The sequence below is a fragment of the Lampetra planeri genome, chromosome 11 (assembly GCF_965212315.1).
Source record: "Lampetra planeri chromosome 11, kcLamPlan1.2.h2, whole genome shotgun sequence".
NCBI lineage: Eukaryota > Metazoa > Chordata > Hyperoartia > Petromyzontiformes > Petromyzontidae > Lampetra > Lampetra planeri.
The window spans coordinates 7,204,233-7,224,701 of record NC_136117.1 but is presented as its reverse complement, the minus strand read 5'-3'; the positions used below and the strand labels follow the sequence as shown (position 1 = coordinate 7,224,701).

The 20,469-nt window shown below is 45.3% G+C and overlaps 1 protein-coding gene across 1 annotated transcript in view; it reads left to right on the top strand.

Annotated features, from left to right (window-relative positions):
* Positions 1 to 20,469, top strand: part of LOC144721245 (complement factor H-like) — a 30,478-nt gene that overhangs the window by 6,084 nt on the left and 3,925 nt on the right. Inside the window, exons 3-12 of the mRNA XM_078598708.1 lie at positions 6,265 to 6,447; positions 7,016 to 7,106; positions 8,326 to 8,408; positions 9,024 to 9,200; positions 9,862 to 10,041; positions 14,012 to 14,188; positions 15,473 to 15,652; positions 16,327 to 16,368; positions 17,555 to 17,728; positions 19,863 to 19,889. Coding sequence (XP_078454834.1) covers positions 6,265 to 6,447; positions 7,016 to 7,106; positions 8,326 to 8,408; positions 9,024 to 9,200; positions 9,862 to 10,041; positions 14,012 to 14,188; positions 15,473 to 15,652; positions 16,327 to 16,368; positions 17,555 to 17,728; positions 19,863 to 19,889 — 1,314 coding nt within the window. The remainder of the gene's footprint in view (positions 1 to 6,264; positions 6,448 to 7,015; positions 7,107 to 8,325; positions 8,409 to 9,023; positions 9,201 to 9,861; positions 10,042 to 14,011; positions 14,189 to 15,472; positions 15,653 to 16,326; positions 16,369 to 17,554; positions 17,729 to 19,862; positions 19,890 to 20,469) is intronic.

The following is a 20,469-nucleotide window of genomic DNA, read 5'->3' as shown; positions in this document are numbered from 1 at the left end:
CCCGCAAGCAGTCGAGTGGTCCGAATTGGCCCACAGGATAGTGGCTGCGTCGGCCGGGTCGTCCGTGGTGACGGGGTTTATTGACGGGGTTGAGGTCCGGGTGCTGGTGGACACGGGTGCGTCGGCCACTATCATCTCGGACCTTATTTATAACATTCTTCCCGTCCAAAGTAGACCCCTTCTGCCAGTAGACGTGCCATTTTATGCGGCGAATGGGGGATCCCTGGGGATCATCGGCCAGATTCGGGCGACTATTTGCATTGGTGACATCAAATTGGCGGGCCCTATTTTTGTATCATCATCGCTGGCCGTTCCCTGTTTGCTAGGTACGGACTTTTTGTCCAAAATGCCCATCAAAGTTCTTATAGATCAGGCCTGCATTGAGCTTCCGTCAGGTCGGCGGGTTGCGTTCTTGACGAGCCCTACCAAAATACGCACGGTTTGTGCGACGGTGCAGGCGCTGGCAACTCACACTGTACGGGTGCCCCCGGGATCGCAAATGTTGGTACCCCTTCGGTTGAGGAAACCACTCGAGGTGGGTGCGGAGGCACAGGGGGTGCTGTTGGGGCCGTCTAACAGGGCCAGAAGGGGCCTCGATTTAGCGGTTGCTCAAACCATGGTGAGAGGGGACAGTGAGCCGTTCGTAATGGTCTTGAATACGGGCTCGCGGCCGGCCGTAATTGCGCAGGGAACGGTGCTGGCTCACGCCGCGCCGCTACCCGTTGAGGAACGGCTCGTGGCTCAAGCAGATTTCACTGTCGAGTCGCATCCTCCAAGTGATGAGGGGACTGAGTGGTTGGACTCGTTGTGTGCCGGTTCGGCTAACTTGTCCAAGGTGCAATTGGGAGCATTGAGGGGTTTGCTACTCGAGTTTGCTGACGTGTTCAGCAAACATAAGTACGATATCGGCTGCACTGACCTGTTGCGCCACCACATAGCTACAGGGGACGCGGCCCCTATTCGTCAGAATCCCTTCCGGCTCAGCCCAGCCGAGAAGGAGCATGTGCAATCGGCGGTTAATGATATGTTGGCGGCCGATATCATTTCGCCCTCTTCTAGTCCGTGGGGTGCTCCTATTGTCCTAGTAAAAAAAACAGGACGGGTCCTTGCGGTTTTGTGTCGATTTCCGCCGCTTAAACAAAATCTCGATGGCGGATGCGTATCCGCTCCCCAGGATGGATGAGTCGCTGGATGCCTTGGCGGGAGCACAGTTTTTTTCCACACTCGATCTGCTTTCCGGATTTTGGCAATTGCCACTCGATAACGAGTCTAAACCTAAAACCGCTTTCCGGACACCTGGTGGCCTATTTGAATTCAACCGGTTGCCCATGGGCTTACATTCCGCTCCCGCCACGTTCCAGAGACTCATGGAATTGGTTTTGTCGGGCCTCCAATGGGATACCTGTTTGATTTATCTCGACGATATCATCGTCTTCAGTCGAACTTTTGAGGAGCACCTCCAGCGACTGAGTGCGGTGTTCCTCAGGATGCGTTCCGCTAAGCTTAAATTTAAACCGGCTAAATGCTTTCTGCTTCGGGAATCGGTCAGGTATTTGGGCCATATCGTGAGTCGTTCAGGGATCTCGACGGACCCTGCTAAGACGCACTGCGTCAGCTCATGGCCAACGCCAACCTCGGTCACGGAGGTTCGCAGTTTCATTGGTTTCGCCTCCTATTACCGTCGTTTTGTCAAGCAGTTTGCCACCATAGCCAGGCCCCTGCACGCTTTGACGGCTAAGGGTGTGCGGTTTCACTGGGGGGCGGAAGAGGAGGCTGCGTTCTGCTCCCTTCGTGACGCCTTGGTGCAGGCTCCCCCCTTGTGTTACCCCGATTTCACACAACCATTTTTGCTTGACACAGATGCCAGCAACACGGGTATCGGGGGGGTGCTCTCACAGGTGGTCGGGGGGGTTGAACGGGTGGTCGCCTACGGTAGTAGAGTTCTTTCCCCCGCCGAACAACGCTATTGCGTAACTCGTCGTGAATTGTTAGCGATTGTGTTTTTTACACAGCAATTCAGGCCGTATCTTTACGGCCGTCATTTTACGGTCCGTACGGACCATGCGGCTCTACAATACGCTATGCGCGTGGCACAGCCATCGGGCCAATTGTCCCGATGGTTGGAGGTCCTTCAGGACTACCAATTCACGACGATTTACCGCAAGGGATTGCGACACTCAAATGCGGACGCCTTGTCGCGGTTGCCACCGTGCACGGACTGCACATGTTTGTTGGGATCGGCGCGGTGCAAACCCCCGGTCGCCGGCACCCCGGGAGTTGCGCTCGCCGCCACTGACACGCCGGGAGTCGACGCCCCCACGGGGAGGGATTCGCTGTTGTCGTTGCCCCTCATTGAGTGGGGCCGTCTCCAAATGTCCGACGGTTCCCTACTTACGCTACGTCGAAAAGTTGGCGCTCCCGAGGTAGGGGATGCGCGGGTCGGTTCCTGGGTGTGCAGACAGGGCCTTTTGATGAAGTGGGACAACATGTCCCGGCGTCACGTGCTCGTTGTGCCTGTTGCTATGCGGGGTAGGGTCGTTCTGGCAGCTCATGAACGGCTCATGCATCTGGGTTTTCACAAAACGCTCGCCCTAATCCAGCGAGACTATTATTGGCCGGGGATGGGTAACGACGTGGCGAATATTCTTAAGGGATGCGTAGGGTGCGCCAAAAGAAAACCGCCACCATTGGCAGCTAATCCACCGCTGCAATCCATTCAAGTTTCGCGCATAAACGAATTAGTTGCGTTGGACATCTTGGGGCCCTTTCCTGCTACACCAAGGGGAAATAAGTTCCTGCTGGTTGGCGTAGAATACTTCACCCGATGGTCCATGGCATGGCCACTCGCCAACCAGTCGGCTGCAGCGGTGGCGGACGCCTTCGTCCAGGGCTATGTTTTGGACAAGGGCGCCCCCGAACGCTTGCTGACGGATCAAGGAAAGAATTTTTCGAGCGTTTTGTTGCGCGAGGTGTGCGACCTGTTGGGTACAAAGAAAGTGCGTACTTCCCCCTACCACCCGCAGACTGACGGGATGGTTGAGCGTCTGAACAGGACGATTACGTCTATGTTGTGCCAACAGGTCTGCGACGATCAGGTTGATTGGGACTTACAGGTGCCGGGGGTACTCGCGGCCTATCGAATGGCCCCTCATGCGGCGACGGGGTTTTCCCCATTTTTTCTTATGTATGGGCGGGAGGCCGATCCGGCCATGGACGTCCAACTGGGGATTTCCCAGCCACGTGCAAAATCAAAATTGGCAGACCACATCAAATTTAATATCGCCAAATTGACTGAAGCGCGGGAGGCGGCGAGGTTGAATTCGCGGTCTCGGCAAATTGCGAACGAGAGATTGCATGGGCGGAGGGTGCATACGCATGATTGGAAACCAGGCGATAAGGCCTGGCTGCATTGTCCACATGCACCGTTGGCTACGTCCCCCAAGTTGTTGAGACCTTGGAGGGGGCCGGTGGAAATTGTGCGGGTTGCACGACCCCAGAGTATACAGATTAAATGGGAAAAACGCCGTTGGTACGTGCACCCCTCCTGACTGAAGCCCTATGCGGCACCGTGTGACCCCGTTCTGTGCCGTAACGACCGGGCGTGTGATGTGACCGTCGACTTGGGGAAGGAGGTGTCGCAGGCTGATCCTCACGTGTCTCCACCTGACCCACCCCCAGGTGCCTCGGGCTTGACGGCTGCTGACCGTCGGGAGCCTGAACCCCGCGGCACGCACGGGTCCTCGATGCCTGGCCGATGTCTTCCTGAACCGCCGGCACCACCGGACGTTCAACCGCATCTGGTGCCGTACGACGGACCGGCAAGGCGGACTCGGGCTAGGGCACAACAATTTTCATGAAGACGTTTTTTTCGACACCGAGCTCGCCCGGTGTTCCCCTCTGCCGAGGTAATGTCCCGTTGTAGGGACGCTCGGAAAGAATGGGACGCTGCACGAGTCGAGAGAGAAAAAAAAAAAAAAAAAATTTCCATTTATTTTTCTTGCTGCATACACATTGCTATTGTCACTCGCCGGATTGTATATATTGTTCTGTTGTCGCGGTGGCATTGGTTGATGGTTGCGGATGGTAGTGTTCGCGTTGTGTTGGGTTGTTACGTTAGTTGTTGTTCTTGTTGTTGTGTTGTGTTACGGGGCACACAGGGGGGTTTGTATATTTTTATAGCAGCCGGGTCGGCTGCGAGCTATGTGGTAGGGGGTGATGTAGTGGTGGTGTTGACGTGCGCCGACTGTGACAGTGATGGATCACGGGGCGGCGCGAGGTGCGGGGTTGGGCACGCGTTGTGGGCGTGGTGTGGACGCGCGCGCCGGGAGTGACAGATGACGGGGCGGCGCGGCGTGGGTGCTGAGGCACGCTGAGATGTGGGAAAACAGGATCGTAGCCAGCGCCCAGTGATTGGTCGAATAGGATGGGTGCTCGCAGCGACGTCCGCAGGTGGGGTATAAAGGGGGACGCGCGAGAGCACTCGGGGAGAGTTACCCAGTTGAAGACCAGAAGACGGAGCTGAAGACCTAGTGCCCCGAGACCCCTAGTCCCGCCGTCCTTGTAGGGACCGGGGCCCTGTGTGGCTCGGAGGCGAGACTGTGGGACCCGGGGTCCGACGCCCACGTGGGTCGGGCTGGGGACCCACAGTCAAGACGGATACCCCGGGCAGGGAGTGTCCCGAGTAGCTCAGTGGGCGTTAGTCGCCAGGGTAGCTAAGTGGGTGTTGGTCACCCGAGTAGCTCAGGGGCGTTAGTCGCCGAGTAGCTAAGTGGGTGTTGGTCACCCGAGTAGCTCAGTGGGCGTTAGTCGCCGAGTAGCTAAGTGGGTGTTGGTCACCCGAGTAGCTCTGGGCGTTAGTCGCCAGGGTAGCTAAGTGGGTGTTTGTCACCCGAGATACTAAGTGGGTGTTTGTCACCCGAGATACTAAGTGGGTGTTTGTCACCCGAGATACTAAGTGGGTGTTTGTCACCCGAGATACAAAGTAGGTGTTAGTCACCTGTGAACGAGTTTGGTAAAATAAAGAGTGTGTTACCCGTGAAGTCGTCTCCCGCCGAGTTACTACATTACACATGCACTGACATGTGAGTGTGGCCATTGGAACGACGGCGTAGGCAATGAGCAAGGAGTCTGAAAGGCATGTAGAGCAGCCAGTCTTCAACGAGTCCATGTGGCCAGGCCTGGGGAACCAGAAGCGGCCCAAAGGGCACGGCCCCTCCCCCCAGGAGTCAGAACAGGAGGAGCAGGAGTAGCTGACGCATGCTCCACTCCCCCCCCCCAGTCCATAGCCGGTCGGCATAACCGGTGACTCCAAGGTGCCAGGTAGATACTGCCTCCTGTGACGAGAACCAAACCCTCCTGAGGCATCACTCAACGAACACTCGCCTCCGCTCTTCGGACATGACAGTCACCCGTTAGCACCCCCCCCGCCTTTCCGACGTGGCGTCACAACCAGTAGCACGCGTCGGCCATATCGGGGGGGGGAATTTCCATGTTACCACCCCACCGCCTTTCCGACGCGGCGTCACAACCAGTAGCACGCGTCGGCCATATCGGGGGGGGGGAATTTCCATGTTACCACCCCACTTCTGACACCAAATGTTGTGGGTTCGAATTAGGTGCACACACACGCAGCTTGGAGGCAACACTATTTATTAAACGGTAAGTAACATAACGCTGTACATGAGGTGGTGACCACCTTCCTCAACTCACTAACACTCTGGAATGCGACACAGACTGGACCAGGCAGGCAACGGCCTGCCTGGCCCAGGACGACGACCCATGATGTCTTCACTTCGGAGTACAGTACAACAGCCTCGCTCTGCGTTCACACCACGCTTATATCTGCTTTGGCGTGGCTGGCTCCGCCCTGGCGTGGCTGGCTCTCTTCAGGCCACGCCTCCCTTCCCAGGACACGCCTCACTTCCCCCACCTCTGGGAAGGTCCGGATCCCTTCACCACGTGACCCCCCAGGCACCCCCTTGGGGCCCCCAGCCTTCGTACGGGCCGACACAGTAGTGACCGTTCTATGTCACTACACAGAGACCACCTGCAATGTGAACATGACTCATTATGAATGTGTCTCATGGCGCTACACTGTCTCATGCTAATAATATAATCACGTTTCAGAATGTGCACCCTTGTAAGTTGCACTGATTTTTAGCTATGAAACTGCGGAGTGGCCAAAGTATTGGCAGTTGCTGTTTTAAATTAATTGATTAATTGTGATGTAGATGCATACATTTAATAGTGTGTTTGTTTCATCAGATGGATGTGGACCACCACCAAGAGTAAACAATGGACGACCGGTTTCGACGAATACATTTTTTCCTGTGACTGAATTTGTGCAGTACAAGTGCAATTCTGGTTATTCTCCATCAAAAAACTCATCATTACGTCTGACGTGCGTGGCCAATGGGACTTGGGAAGAGCTAAACTATTGGTGCGAGCGTAAGTATTGTTCATTTTACCTTGACATCGCGGGCGACCCTTTGCTGGTCTACTTTACCACACCAGGAGGATTTCAGTGCAACCATGGATTAATGAATAAGGCCCAGCATCGAGGAGCATAAGCTACGTGGAGCTTAATCCCCAAAACAGAATGGTTAGACGTTTTGTATGAGCTACAGATTAACACTGATTATACAAAAGCAGCAGGAGTCATGGGAGTGCATGAAGCAGTGGCATGGATTGGTTGTATTTGCTGATGAGCACATATGAAAGCAAAGCATGATAGTGCTTATATGTTGCATACTGAATGATTACTTTTTGGAATGTGTGGATTAAAAGGGTGCATCAGCAAATTGGAAGTAAAGCCGGAATCAAAACGAGTAAATATTTTGTTCCAAAAACGGTATCATTTGTTTATTTTATAGCTTGTGAAGTTTGCATTACCCCATAATCACTTTGGTGTAAATGGTCTGCTTGGAACTTCACAACACAACCACATCGATTCATGGGGATTGCTATGAAGCATGTGTATTATTCTTGCTTAATACGAGTTCTTATATAATTACAGGTAAGCAATGTTCTCCAAAACCTATTGACCAAGGCTCTTACACTGGCGGCACCTTTTTCGGAGATACCGTTACGTATACGTGTGATGTTGGGTGAGTATTATACTTTTTGCAGCACATTTGCTTTGCCTTGGTTATCTTATTGACAATCCCATTTTCATGATTTTTATTTAAAAAAATTTGTTCTAAAAAGTTGCCTGTTGAACTGGTACCTTAGATTCTGGGTTCGAATCCAGGCAGCCGGCTGTGATTATACTACTCTACGTGTAGTGAGTTAGTTGTTAGTCACAGACCGATCACCAATAACTTTGCATAAAACCATAACTAAATATGCTTCCACACTTCATTTTGGTAGAATTCGGCTCCCAGAATAAAAAATATAAATTTTACTGTAGTGACTAGTCTCACTCTCAGTAGCAGAGCGAATGGAAAAGTACACCATCACCCCCAACTGTGTCGACCAGGGGACAATTGAAGTAATATGCATTCCCGTGAACCGTTTTCTAACACGGAGGGTTACATTGCTCTGTGAGAGATCTGAATGGATACTTCATTCCATTACATGATACATCAAATTTTAGCTACCGTGCAGTTTACTGCTAGACAGCCAGTTTATATTTATTCTCATGTCCATATCCATTTTCCCAGTATGTTACCCCCAGCTTCACACACTACCATCACCATTACCACACGCTGTTTTTTAGCTTTCACATTTCAGTTTCAACCCCACGCGTTGTTAGCCTACACATTTCTAATTTACTGCCCCCCGTAGCATAACAAAATGCGGCTTAATCCTAGCTTGCTTATCTACTTCCACCATTTACATCACAAAGCCTCAGTCTCGCCTCAAGTCGTTGCCTCCCAGTACACCCCCGGTGCCTCATCTTTGCCTCTCAGCCCACACCCCGCCCCCACACCCACCATGGCCCTCCCCTCATCCCCCCCCCCGCGACTATATAATTCCTCGTCACAGCCATCTCTGAGACACACTGAAGCGGTTGTGTTTTTGCTACATTGTCCCCACCTGAAGAAGGACGCTTGTGTTGCGCCTGAAACGTCGTTATTTAATTTAATTTGAGTTGTTTTCATTCTATTTAATTTCATTTATTTCAAATTTTTTACCTACGTGACTTTACCGAAAAAAACAAAGAGTATGAATCCTTGCAGTCACGAAAACTTTAAATCTAGAAAGAATTGTGATAAGTTTGGGAAATTATATCAAAAGAAAATTATTCTGAGGCATAAAAATTTGTGAACAGGATGTACATCATTTGCGGCCTGGAGCATGGTTTCCTGTTTTGTTGTTCTGCAGGTATGAGCTCACAGGAAAAACATACCAACTTACATGCATGGCTGATGGGACTTGGAATCCAGTGGATCCACCAGATTGCCAGCGTATGTGATACCATTTACAGCTGTTTTATGTTCACCCGTGCATTTGTACTTAAGATGGCTGTTATTACAGTTTAATCCAAAGGCATGTAAGTGTAATTTTACTTGGTTGTAAAAAATAAACTGTTTTAGGAGAAGTCTTGTATAATGTTTGAGGCAAGTAGCAATTAGTTTAAAGTGTTTTGGTGAATGTAGCATCCTAAAAGATACGAAACAAGCAGCATCTTCTTTTAAGCTGGGAATAGCATTCTGCCATCCTTATTTATCAACAGATTAATTGCACCCATTTTGTATGTATTCCCTTTGCATCTTACACCATATAAGCAAAAACTCAGAAATCAAGCAATGTAGGCCTCCAATTTGTATTCAAATAATATCTTTCACCTGCCACAAGGATTGGAAATTAAGTCCATGCTGTAATTTACTTTCGGTCGCGTTAACGTCGGTGTTAATGCTTTTTATGTAACCTTTGAGTTTAATAAATTAACCCATGACCTTTAAAAAATCATGTTTATTTATTCTGCTCTGATACAGAAATCCTAGCCTGTTTCATTGAAAATTGAATAAGCAATTGTTTTGTCTGCAACGTTCACATCAATTTCTTGTTTTTGTTCACAGCTGTCTCGTGTCCTGAGATAGATGCTACTGAGAAATTGGTGTTTCAGCTGTCACTCCAATATCAATACCAATCAAGGGTTACTTATAGTTGTGAGGCTGGCTTCTCACTTATAGGAAACTCATTTCAGGACTGCTTGGAGAGTGGCACATGGTCTGCATCCAAGCCCATCTGTAAAGGTATGGGACCACATGGCCGCCTTGCCTCATTCACTGGCAAGAAAGCATCTACAGTTACATGGATTAGAATATAGGCTGGTAAATAACCAGGAAGAGTTTAGTTTTTAATGCATTTGAAATGTAACAATGTTTTCGTTAGCCTTCGTCACATTTAAGTCAACATACAAAATCATGGTGGTGGAAAGCCACATATGAGACTCCTTTTCCCATACTCTGCTTTAGCAAACGTACTCTTCCCGACCAATGCAAGTCCCTCTAGCGTTGGAGCATCGTGCTTCACTGAGTTTTTCCTTGCACCCATCGGGTTAGTTCGATAAATAGCTTCTGTGGTGCCTTTTCTATATGTATTCATGGGAGTACTGGCATAGTAGATAGTACACAGCGCAACATTCCTTACCACTGAAGTTTGATTCTATCCATGAAGCGCCACTATATGAAACTATCTTGTCTCCCCTAGGTCAACATGGCTAAAAATGAGTGATATAGTAAATACTAAGCATCTATGGTCGTGACCACATCACTCCCTCGAGTGCCATACTGCCAATAATAGGTGCATACTAAGAGTTATTGTCCCAGGTGTCTGGTGAAAAGTACAGTTTATTTCGTGTGCTCATGTATTTGTATTATTTGTGTGTGTGCGCGTGTATGCTTTCTTTAAAAGATGTTAAGTGCACGACACCTCAATGGGACATCAACCACGGCCAAGCGATGAGTGAACGTAAAGAAGTATATAAGTACAAAGATATTGTGAGATACCAATGTTTAGCAAACTATCGGGCTGAACCAAGTGAAATCCAGTGCACCGAGAACAACGAGTGGTCTGCCACGGTCAACTGTGTCTGTAAGTACTTGTGCTCCTTTTCAGTAGAACAGTCACATTTCTTCCTTTATTTCTCCACAATACAACAGTTGTCATGTTACACGTGTTATTGCACAGGTGTGTGATTGGTTGATGAATTTGTTAGAACAGAGCTTTTTTAATAATAAACAATTTAGAGTGCGCAAATATTTCCCGAATCGGACGCATTGTTGCATTGAGAGAACTCGGGAGTTGCCAGGACACGGCTCAAAGTTCCTCACATGCCAACCTTGAACAGTTTGGCATGTGAGGTTTGCCTTCTGCACATGTGCAGTGGAAGAGTCCCAGATGGTGGGTACAATGGATAGAGAATTATTATTAGTCATGTTAGTTTACTAAAGTCAATCAAGTGAGAAGTGTGTAGAGGTATGGCAGGGGAAACCTTGAAAGAGCTCAGTGTCACAAAAGCAATTTTATACTGTATCCTTGATGTCACCAGTGCAAAATTTGAGTGAAGCCATATGGCCACACCTAATGCCAAGGACCGCACGTGACGAGTTGTTTTGGAGCTACTATAGTTTGTTGAGGTGTACTTCTGATGTCCCGAGGTAAGGATGGCGTTGCAGTAATTTAAGCGAGTGTGTACAATCCTAAAATAAGAGTTTGCTGTGGGAAAATTGGGCGAATGTGCCTTAGGCCCCTGAGGTGGTGGTGGCAATGTCTTTATTGTGTTGAAGATGTGGTTGTCGAGTGATAATGTAGAGTTAAAGGTGATGCTGTTGCCTGGTGCTAGAAAAATAACTATAGGTTTGTTGGCGTTTAATAGGAGGTGGTTTGACCAAAACCAGTGTTGTAAGATTGAGCTACAATTTGCAAGGTACAGTGGGCCTCAAGTGAATATTAGAGTGGAGTATAATTGAGTGTCCTTGGCATAGGTATCGTGGTTTGTGCCATGACTGTCAATGAGGCGACCAACTGGGGAGATGAAGATTTAAAAAATAAAGGATCCAGGACCGATCCCAGAGAAGGAGACACCTGCAGTGGATATGATGACAGGTTGAGGACTTGTGAAACTTGGTATAAGACCTTCAGTCCAAGATATTAGGTGACCCACTGTATAGTTGTGCCCCGAAATCGGATTCTAAGCATTCAATTAAAATATTGTAGGCCAACTATCGACTCTGGTTCCATCATTGCTCTAAAGGCTATGATGTCAGTGGTCTTGACAAAAGCAGTCTCGATAGAAAGTGGGCTGGGTGGTAGACAGAAGGGGACAGAAATTGGGGGATGAAGTAATGTAATTCTGAAAAGGGTGAGGCACTGCAGGAGTTTGGAGATGGTTGATAATTTGGTAATAGAGCGTTAGTTTGCAGTGTCCTCGGTCAGAGCTCGGTTACTTTAGGAGAAGTGGCAATTTTGCCGGTGTAAGTGATAGAAGTAATAGACTCACTAGTCGGCAGCATTAGCAACATATGAAATTACATTTATTCTATAGTTTAGAATAAGGTTGAGAACCTTGGTGTAACGGGTGGGAGGGGGCAGAGTATAGAATAACGGGCGAGAGAAGAAATGGCTGGGGATTGATCATAACAGACTAAAAGAGATTCCCTGGAGGTGATGCTGGTATTCTCCTTAAAAATGTATAGAATTTTTAAGAGTGATTAAAGACTCGCCCAGGTGATTGCGCCACGTTGTCTAATGATTGTGATGGAGAAGGGCATTTAGCATGGATCAGAGTCAACGCGGATGGTTTTCTGCAAAATGTATGCATTCATTTATGTATGATGCGCGTGAGGCCATGTTGAGCTTGTTGGTAACTTGACTGGGTAAGACGGTATGTTATGCATCTAGTATCAAGTCCAGAGTGCAAGTAGATCGTTTTCAGTTGGTGTCTGCTGTGCTTTGATGCAGTAGCTGCTGCCTAGACTTACCACTTGTCATGAGTGTCATGAGAGAAATGGGTGCTGCAGGGTTTTAACGGATGCTAACATGTCATTGACGTGTCTGCGGCTGAGGTGAAGTCGATTGACGCTGATTGTGGTGTCGGATGTTGAATCAAAAGCGGTGGAGGATATTGGTAGCTTCTCTTCAATGTGATGTCGCCTCTGCAACGAGGGAGACATAAGTGATACACTCCACTGCTCCTGGTGCAATTGTCTGGCTTGGCCACCTGAATGTGAAATTGGAGTTATTGCTCTGCATCTACATCGGCAGCCATTCGTAACAAGAAGAATGTGGTGTAGTTCAAGCAATCAGAAATGAGAGTAATTGGGGATTTTCTAGAGCGCTTGGACAACTATGAGGTGGATATATTTTCCTCTCAAACCACGTTTCTGCCAATACCCACACTTGCTGCTTTCACCTTTTCTATATTTACAAAATTGGTCCCCTCATCCTCATTGCAGCTAAATGCCCGATTCACTCCCTCGTTTAAACTCTCCTTGACTACTATTTTTCTGACTTTCTACCTACACCTTCACTCTCCAACGTACAAAATGCCGCGGCCCGGATGATTTTTAGCAGTTGTAAAGAAAATTAGTTTTCAATCTAGATAAAAAATTGCATACTACCAGTGGCTTCCTTATATCGGAAGGAGGAGCGTTTTAGACGGCCGCAGAAACGCATCTGAAAGCGCTGCAAGGATGACTGGAGTTTCCTTGATGGTTTATGCTCCTTTATAAGATTAAGAGACTGGGAATTATAAGTGATTTGAGTTGACATTTGTAATTGGGCTCAACTATTAGGTCCAGTGTGCTGTCAACCCGTATTTGACACGCGAGTTGGTCCGTCATTAACCATTAGTTGATTGTAGGAGGTAAGGATATCGCCAAGCTGATAATTGAACTCCACAAACGAGGAGCCGGGGAAATTAAGGTCACTGGTGTCAATAAAGCCGTGATCACTGCTGAGAACGGAGGTCTAGAAGGCTGGAAAGCTCGGTCAGGAAAATGTCTTTTACTTTCTTGTAGGCAGTACAGAATACGTAGTGAGTGATGATTGGAACCAGGGACTAAACGAGCAGACTATAACTCTAGTCTAGTGTGCTAGTCTTTTGTTTAGCTGTAATGAAATCTTGAAATGTGCCTTTTGTTCACACCTCGTGATTCTTAGCACTCAACTTCTATATCCACCCTGGCAGCATAACTGATGGATCCAGAGCTGTGGTTTGTAACAGGCAGGAGGGTGTTTTGATCATACTTCACCATGCTGGTCAGTGTAGTAGGTTGGTGAAGATGCCCAATATGGGAACACAACACCACTCATGCGAGGTGTAATCATACTCGAGTGTATTTCATCGTTAATGACAATAATAACCACTGCCATAGCTACACATATTACTCTGCTTACAGTGGGCTATAAGCACAATTACAACACGTATTTGAAATAAATGTTATTGTTCAGTGAGCTGAATATATTTAAAATATGAGATTGGAGAAACAACAACATAAAGATAAATACTGAAAGTACTCACCATCTCAGGTTTGCTGAAATTGTGATTACTTTGACCACGCAATCTTTGGAGAGACACAACTGGAAAACAAAATCGTTTGCTATGTCTAGGGTATAGCAAACATGGCTCAAAATAATGAAATAGAGATGAGCAAAAACAGAATGGAGCGCTTTTTGAAACAAACTAGAATTATAATGAAAAGCGGCATACTAGTGTGCCTTAAGAATATGTTCAATCCGTACATATTTTCTGCATTGACAAATTCACCAGAACGGACTGACAAAGAACGTGGAACAATAGCTGAACATATGAGTTAAACGTGATTGCCATAAGTAGTGCATTTAAAATTTACATCACTGTGTGATGGTCTCAACCTGCATGGGAAAAAAAGACCTTCCCCGCCGTGTATTAGAGCGCTGGCTTTAATGGGTCAATCATAGGAAACCTATTTTTACGTACAGAGCTGAAGTTGACATTGAGGACTTAAAATATCAACAGGAGGTAGAGCCAGGAGTGGAAGAAAGGCCAGAAATAAAGTATGAACCGTTTTCTCTGCTGCAGTTACTGGCTGCCGCAGCCCTCCGCTGATTGGCAATGGTGACGTGGTGCAACCGAAGTCGAAGTATGCCATCGGTGACTTGGTGTCCTACAAATGTCGCGAAGGCTATCGGTTAGAGGGCAGTGAAACGGCTACTTGTAGGGAAAAAGATCAGTGGACACAGCCTCCAACGTGTGCATGTAAGTAAACGACAGGAGTGAACTCTTATTAGGGATGAGTTTCGGGTTAAGAAATTTAAACTAAAAATGTTTAAAGGACTTTTTCAGATATTTTATTTTTGAATCGGTACATTATATATAACAACCGTGCCATATGAGAAACCTGCGCTAACCTGAAACCTGAATCCAAAATATTGTAACTGGGCCAGATTAAAATAAATCGGAAATCCATCCCTATCAATGATGAACTCCATGTCTATTCATCAGGTAATACATCTAATTGCAAAGAATTGAAAGTTTTTGCGCGAGTTTTGTTACTCCATTAAATTTGCAGTGATCTTGCTAAACTGACAATGTTTGAGCTGAAAATGATAGCTCCCTATTTTAACAAACCCAGAGTGGATTCTGGGATGATGAGTTCAATTGCATCAAAGTCCAATGTGCACCGATATACAGTAAGCCATTAATATTCTTGATTTTTATAATTGCTTTTGCACATTAGCCACACATCTGCAAATTGGTTCTTTCGGTAAAGTGACTTTACCGAAAGAACCAAGAAGATGAATCCCTGCAGTCACGAAAGCTTTAAATAGTAATTTATCCATTGATATTTGCACTTTTAAATGTTTATGTTCATAATTATTAAAGGTAACTTAAAACTAGATTTGATCTAGATTAGAAGACTGCAGGAATCCATACTCTCTGGTTCCTTCGGTAAAGTCACGTGGGTAGAAAATAAAAATAAATCACGACGTTTCGGGCGCAACACAAGCGTCCGTCATCAGCGCTAGGGAGAGAGAGAGAGAACGCGAAGCCGGGGGGGGGGATGGGCGGGGCTGGAAGTGGGAGGCTGGGGAAGCTGGGGCTGCGGATATGATGGCAACAACCATAAAGACCATAAGTTAAATACTAATCCTATAGTGTTTTCATTAATATATAAACATTGTTTATATATTTACATTTGAACTATATATATTTATGCCCCTAACCCTATTTTCCTCAAAAGCTTTGAGTATGAATATTGGTGAATTTAATATTCATGCCATTCTCCAGAAACGTCACCCACGCAATATTAAGGGTTCACTGTACCAAGATCACAAAGCTCTCATTCGAGTTTATATATTGAAACATTGGCTTCTGTTTGAGAAGAAATCTTGATGCTCACCAAAACATGACCATACATGTCACCTAAGATTGCAACAACGTAGCTAAGCACTGTGATATTTCTCAAGGAGGATCTGATTATTTGGAATGCTCCGATTCCCTTTTGCATTTTTACTATTTATATTTCCACGTGCCATGCAGCGGTCACATGTGGCCCTCCAGCCACAGTCACCTATGGGAAAATAAAGGAACAAGCGAAGACTCTGTATGCATATGGAGACAAAGTGTCATACATGTGCGATGACACTTATCATCTGGTGGGAAATGGTGAAATTTCTTGCCAAAACAATGGGCAGTGGTCACCTTCACCTCGCTGTGTGTGTAAGTATTTATGGTGGCCAGGAACATATGTATGGTTGGCTGTGTAGCACATTTTACCTGGTCCATAAACCTACCTGCTCCATTGCTCTCCCAATCACATTGCGCTGCAGCAGCAGCTTTGATCAAAGCAAGCGTGGGCTCTACCTCGCGGTGTGTCCCGTCCTCCGCTTTACTCAAATGCTCAAGAATCCAATTGTGTTATTGCGTGAGAAAGTTGCATTTAGTAATGAGCATTGTTCATTGCTTATCTCGAATTGCTGAACTTGTAATTTTTACATCGAGTTGAGCTGCACAGACTGCAACAATGCGTTCCTTTTCAAGTTTGTTTAGGCACTCTTAACAAAATAACAAGAATTGAGTTGCTGTGTGTACATATCAATAGGTGTATAGAATCTTTGAGGTTTTTTTTACGTTTTTTCAACGTGAACCCACTTCATGTGCACAGTATTAACAGGTACTTGGTGAATTCTGTCGGACATTAGAATGATAAAATGTGGAGTGGACACCTACGAGCTATCTGCCCATGGATCGTGATGATGATGAATGAATGACGCTGATGTATGAGAAACAATTTTCGCCGTTTACATGTTTTGGGGAGATTCTGTGTGTTCATGTGGATTTTTTCTCCATGGAATGTTTTGTAAAAAATATCCAAATGTTTTCGTTTTACACAGTAAGAACAACATCTCTTCCGCGCACGGAAGTTTCGCCTCAGTGTAAGAAACTTCACATTTTCTGGGTTTCACGGATTCTGGATTCATATTAGTGTTGTCGTGATATAATTTTGCACGATATGATATCAGATGTGACGATTATCGCGATATCTGTTTCCCATAATTTTGTAATTATATTTCACATGATTGTATTGTTTTTTAATCTTTCTGTACTTCTAGTATGAATAAAAATTACTTACGTTCTTCAACTGCAGATCCTTCAACTTAAGGCTTTCAGAAGTCATTACGCATTGCGACTTTAATATCTGCAGTGTACAGTTCTTTAGAATTGTGAACTCGGACCCATATATTTAAAGAGGGTCTTTGCCTAAATCATGTGGGTTCACCAGCATATATTCAAGCAAGCCTGCCTCTGCTGATGAGACTGACAAAGCGCATCCAGAGTTGTTATTGTATTGAATCGATGCATTATTCACTCCCTGAAGGCTGTCAGGCCGATGGGTTGTGTAAGTTTTATATTATACTTTAAAGAAACAGATGTATGAAGGAGATTTATTATATAGATTTATACGTGTATTGCCTGCTTATCTATAATGCAGACGCTGTCAGTTACAAGTAAACTAATTAAACAATTACATGAAATGTGAAAATGATTACTTATAATCCCCATTCTCTCTTATGGCTATTCACGACTAATTATTGAGTTTATTTCATACATTTTGTTGGGAAATATAATACGTAATACATTTAAATTTAGCAACAATAATCATATACAGTAACAATATTTGGCAAAACGTATGATACATTTATCGTAAATCATATATTGTATATTACATCGTATTTCCTTATCCGCAGCAGCCCTAATTTACTCCACCAATGAATGATGTTTCTGTGCTTATTTTAGCAATGGGACATCCACGAGAGACAAATCTAATCTGAAATTGAGCCTCGCTTCCAAATTCCATTGCTGGAGTCTACATATTTTATTGCATCGGTATACTATATTACAGTCCACTTAATTAAAAGTTTTGAAATCGTGCCTTCTATATTAGAAGAACTCTCAGTGCTTATCCTAAGATTTGCAGTACCACAATGGGGCTTTACTTGTGACAGCAGGTTAAAATAACACATTACAAGGAGGGTGCCTTATCTGGAGTAAACCATTTCAGGTTAGGCTTCGCACAAATACTTTCAGCTCATTGCATTATCACTGTTTTTATGTTTTCAGGTTCGTGTGATCGACCCCCTGGGATTGAAGACAGAGAAGGACATGACAAAGACAAGCCTACATATGTCTGTGGATATAGATTCTCGTACAAGTGCAGGACATGTTACTTTCCAGTTAACTCTGAAATTACTTGCCAACAGAACAAGCAGTGGTCACATTCGCCTGACTGTGCATGTAAGTGTATGCGGCAGAGGTGTGGACTCGAGTCATGCGACTTGGACTCGAGTCAGACTCGAGTCATGATTTTGATGACTTCAGACTCGACTTGGACTTGCCTCATCTTTGACTCGACTTGACTCGGGACTCGAGAGCAAAGACTTGAGACTTACTTGTGACTTGCACAACAATGACTTTGTCCCACCTCAGAGGTGTGGACTCGAGTCATGCGACTTGGACTCGAGTCAGACTCGAGTCATGATTTTGATGACTTCAGACTCGACTTGGACTTGCCTCATCTTTGACTCGACTTGACTCGGGACTCGAGAGCAAAGACTTGAGACTTACTTGTGACTTGCATAACAATGACTTTGTCCCACCTCTGGTATGCGGTGGCCCGGAACATGATGTATATCACATTTCAGCCTTGTCCAAAAGCCTGCCCGGATGCATCTCTCCACTCTCTTGTGCTGATATTGTGCTCCAGCAGCTGAGAGAAAAGCGAGTGTGGGCTGTTCCTTGCAAGCACCATGATATCTGTTTTTAACTCTCACCTTGTTAACAACCATGACAACTGCCTTAGTCTCAGATTATAGTAAGCATTTTAGGTTTTCAGCGGTGGATTGGTCATGGCTTATTTGATATACGGCATGAAGTATTCTGTTGTATTTGAATTGCGTGCATAAAAATATTGCAGTGCTTTTGAACTGTATGTTTGATGTGTCCCCAACATTACACTTGTATTGGGTGGGAGGTGCTGTCAAGAGGTGTGCTCATATGCTCGCTCTGCAACAAACAGACACTGGCTACTGGCAGCACAAATGGGGCTTCTAATTCGGCCTACAGATTTGGATTTGGTGAATTCTATGAAAGTTGCAAATATGGATTCAGATTCATCCCATTATATTATTTGCACGGTGGCGAGATGTTATCTTCCTCACCTGATTTGCAGGAGGTCGTCGGTTCGATCCCGACCCTGACGCATTTATATTTGCAGTTTGCATGTCCATGACGCATGTATATTTGGAGTTTTCATGTTCTCCCTGTCATTTTGTGGATTTTTCTCCGGGTCCTCCGGTTTTTCCTTCCACATTTAGAAACTTGCCTTTAGAGTATTTGGCCGCTATAAATTTCCACATGATGAGGCACTTTATTGAGCCACGATTTGTGGCCAGGTTGTTTCTGAAAAATATGAATATAGCTCAGTGGGCTTTACCTGGTATAAAAAAAAACTTGCTAAAAATATTTCATCACCCTCTGACATATATACCCACATGGTGCGCACACCTCAAATCCACCACGACCTTTTGGAATTAATCTTGATGACACTCCCAACCTGCATTTCTTCATGGTTGTCAGTAGATGACTGATACAGCAAGTAGGGTTCTTGACCTCTGGATAATTTTACACTCTAAAATCCTGCTTGAAGGGCTTGTTACTCAACAAGGCTTTCCAGAGTAAATAGTATTCTTGTTACGTGGGTGTGTTGCCTTATACGTGACGGCATAACACCACCCTATGGGAGAAACCCAGATTTATTCCCTATCAAATGATTTTCAGGTTGATCTGGGTGATGGAATTAATATTCACCAGTCCATATGACTTCCACCTGTACCCTCAAAATTAGCTTGAGGAAAGTCACTATGCATCAGCGAAAGAAGTGAACATTGTCACATTCACTGCGTTGAGGAAGCTTCCAAAAGAAGTCTTATGGCTGGATGGATGAGTAGGCTGACCTCTGCACAAAGTGCACTGAAGTTCATGTAGGTATGTAGAATATGGTTATATGATATAAAATGTGTCTGGAGAAATATCGCTCTTTTTGTATGACAGGACAACAACGTTGGGATAACCCAAGAGTATGAATGGGGAATAGTATTTTATTTACTACAAATAGGCCCTGACTGGAGTGTCCTTTGTATACATTTGCCATCAAGTAAGAGAACCCTGTATTTTCCCTGAGCATTTTTTTTTCAATCTTTTAAAACGGTTATAAAATGTGCATGAGTCGTACATGTTCCTTTAGCACGCTCTCATGGGTGCCAGGCACAGTCTTGTCATAGATTTATTAAAATATATACGCAGAAAGTATAAATGATTGAGTTCTATATAATGCGAATAACTGTCCATTTTTGTGCTGTTTTCTTTACAGTTGGAGCTACTTGCGTTGTTATCCCTGGTAAGTAATTTAATAATTAACACCACAAAACAAACAGCAGTGCAATCAAACAAGAGCTGATTAAAAAAAATTCATGTAAATTTTTAACAATATTTGAGCCGCAAGGAGAGAATGTGATGGAAAGTTTTTTGCACGGAAAAGCATGTTGTATAGATGTTCATGGACACCATTATATGTACAGACACTTTAGTGCAGAGGGAACCATTGTTTTTCTATAGTTCTAGACATTTTTGCATACATTTTACTTATACAGGTATCCCTCGATATATGAAAGGGATGTAAAAAAAAACGCATAAAGCGGAATTTCGTTAATTGGATTTGGCTTTTCCCTTAAATTTAATACTGAAAATTCGGGATGTGTTTTGGACAGTCATTCCAACTCTACTCCTAATCTAAACATACACACCTGTATCACTATACACAATCCAAAAATAATAAATACAATCAATATTACAACGATTCAATAATAATTAATTTAAAACTAAAATTCTAAACTTTCAGGGAACTCTGCAAAATATCCGCATGTCGGAATGCCTGTAAAAGTGATGTGGGGGTGTGACTGTTGCACTGCGGCGAGACC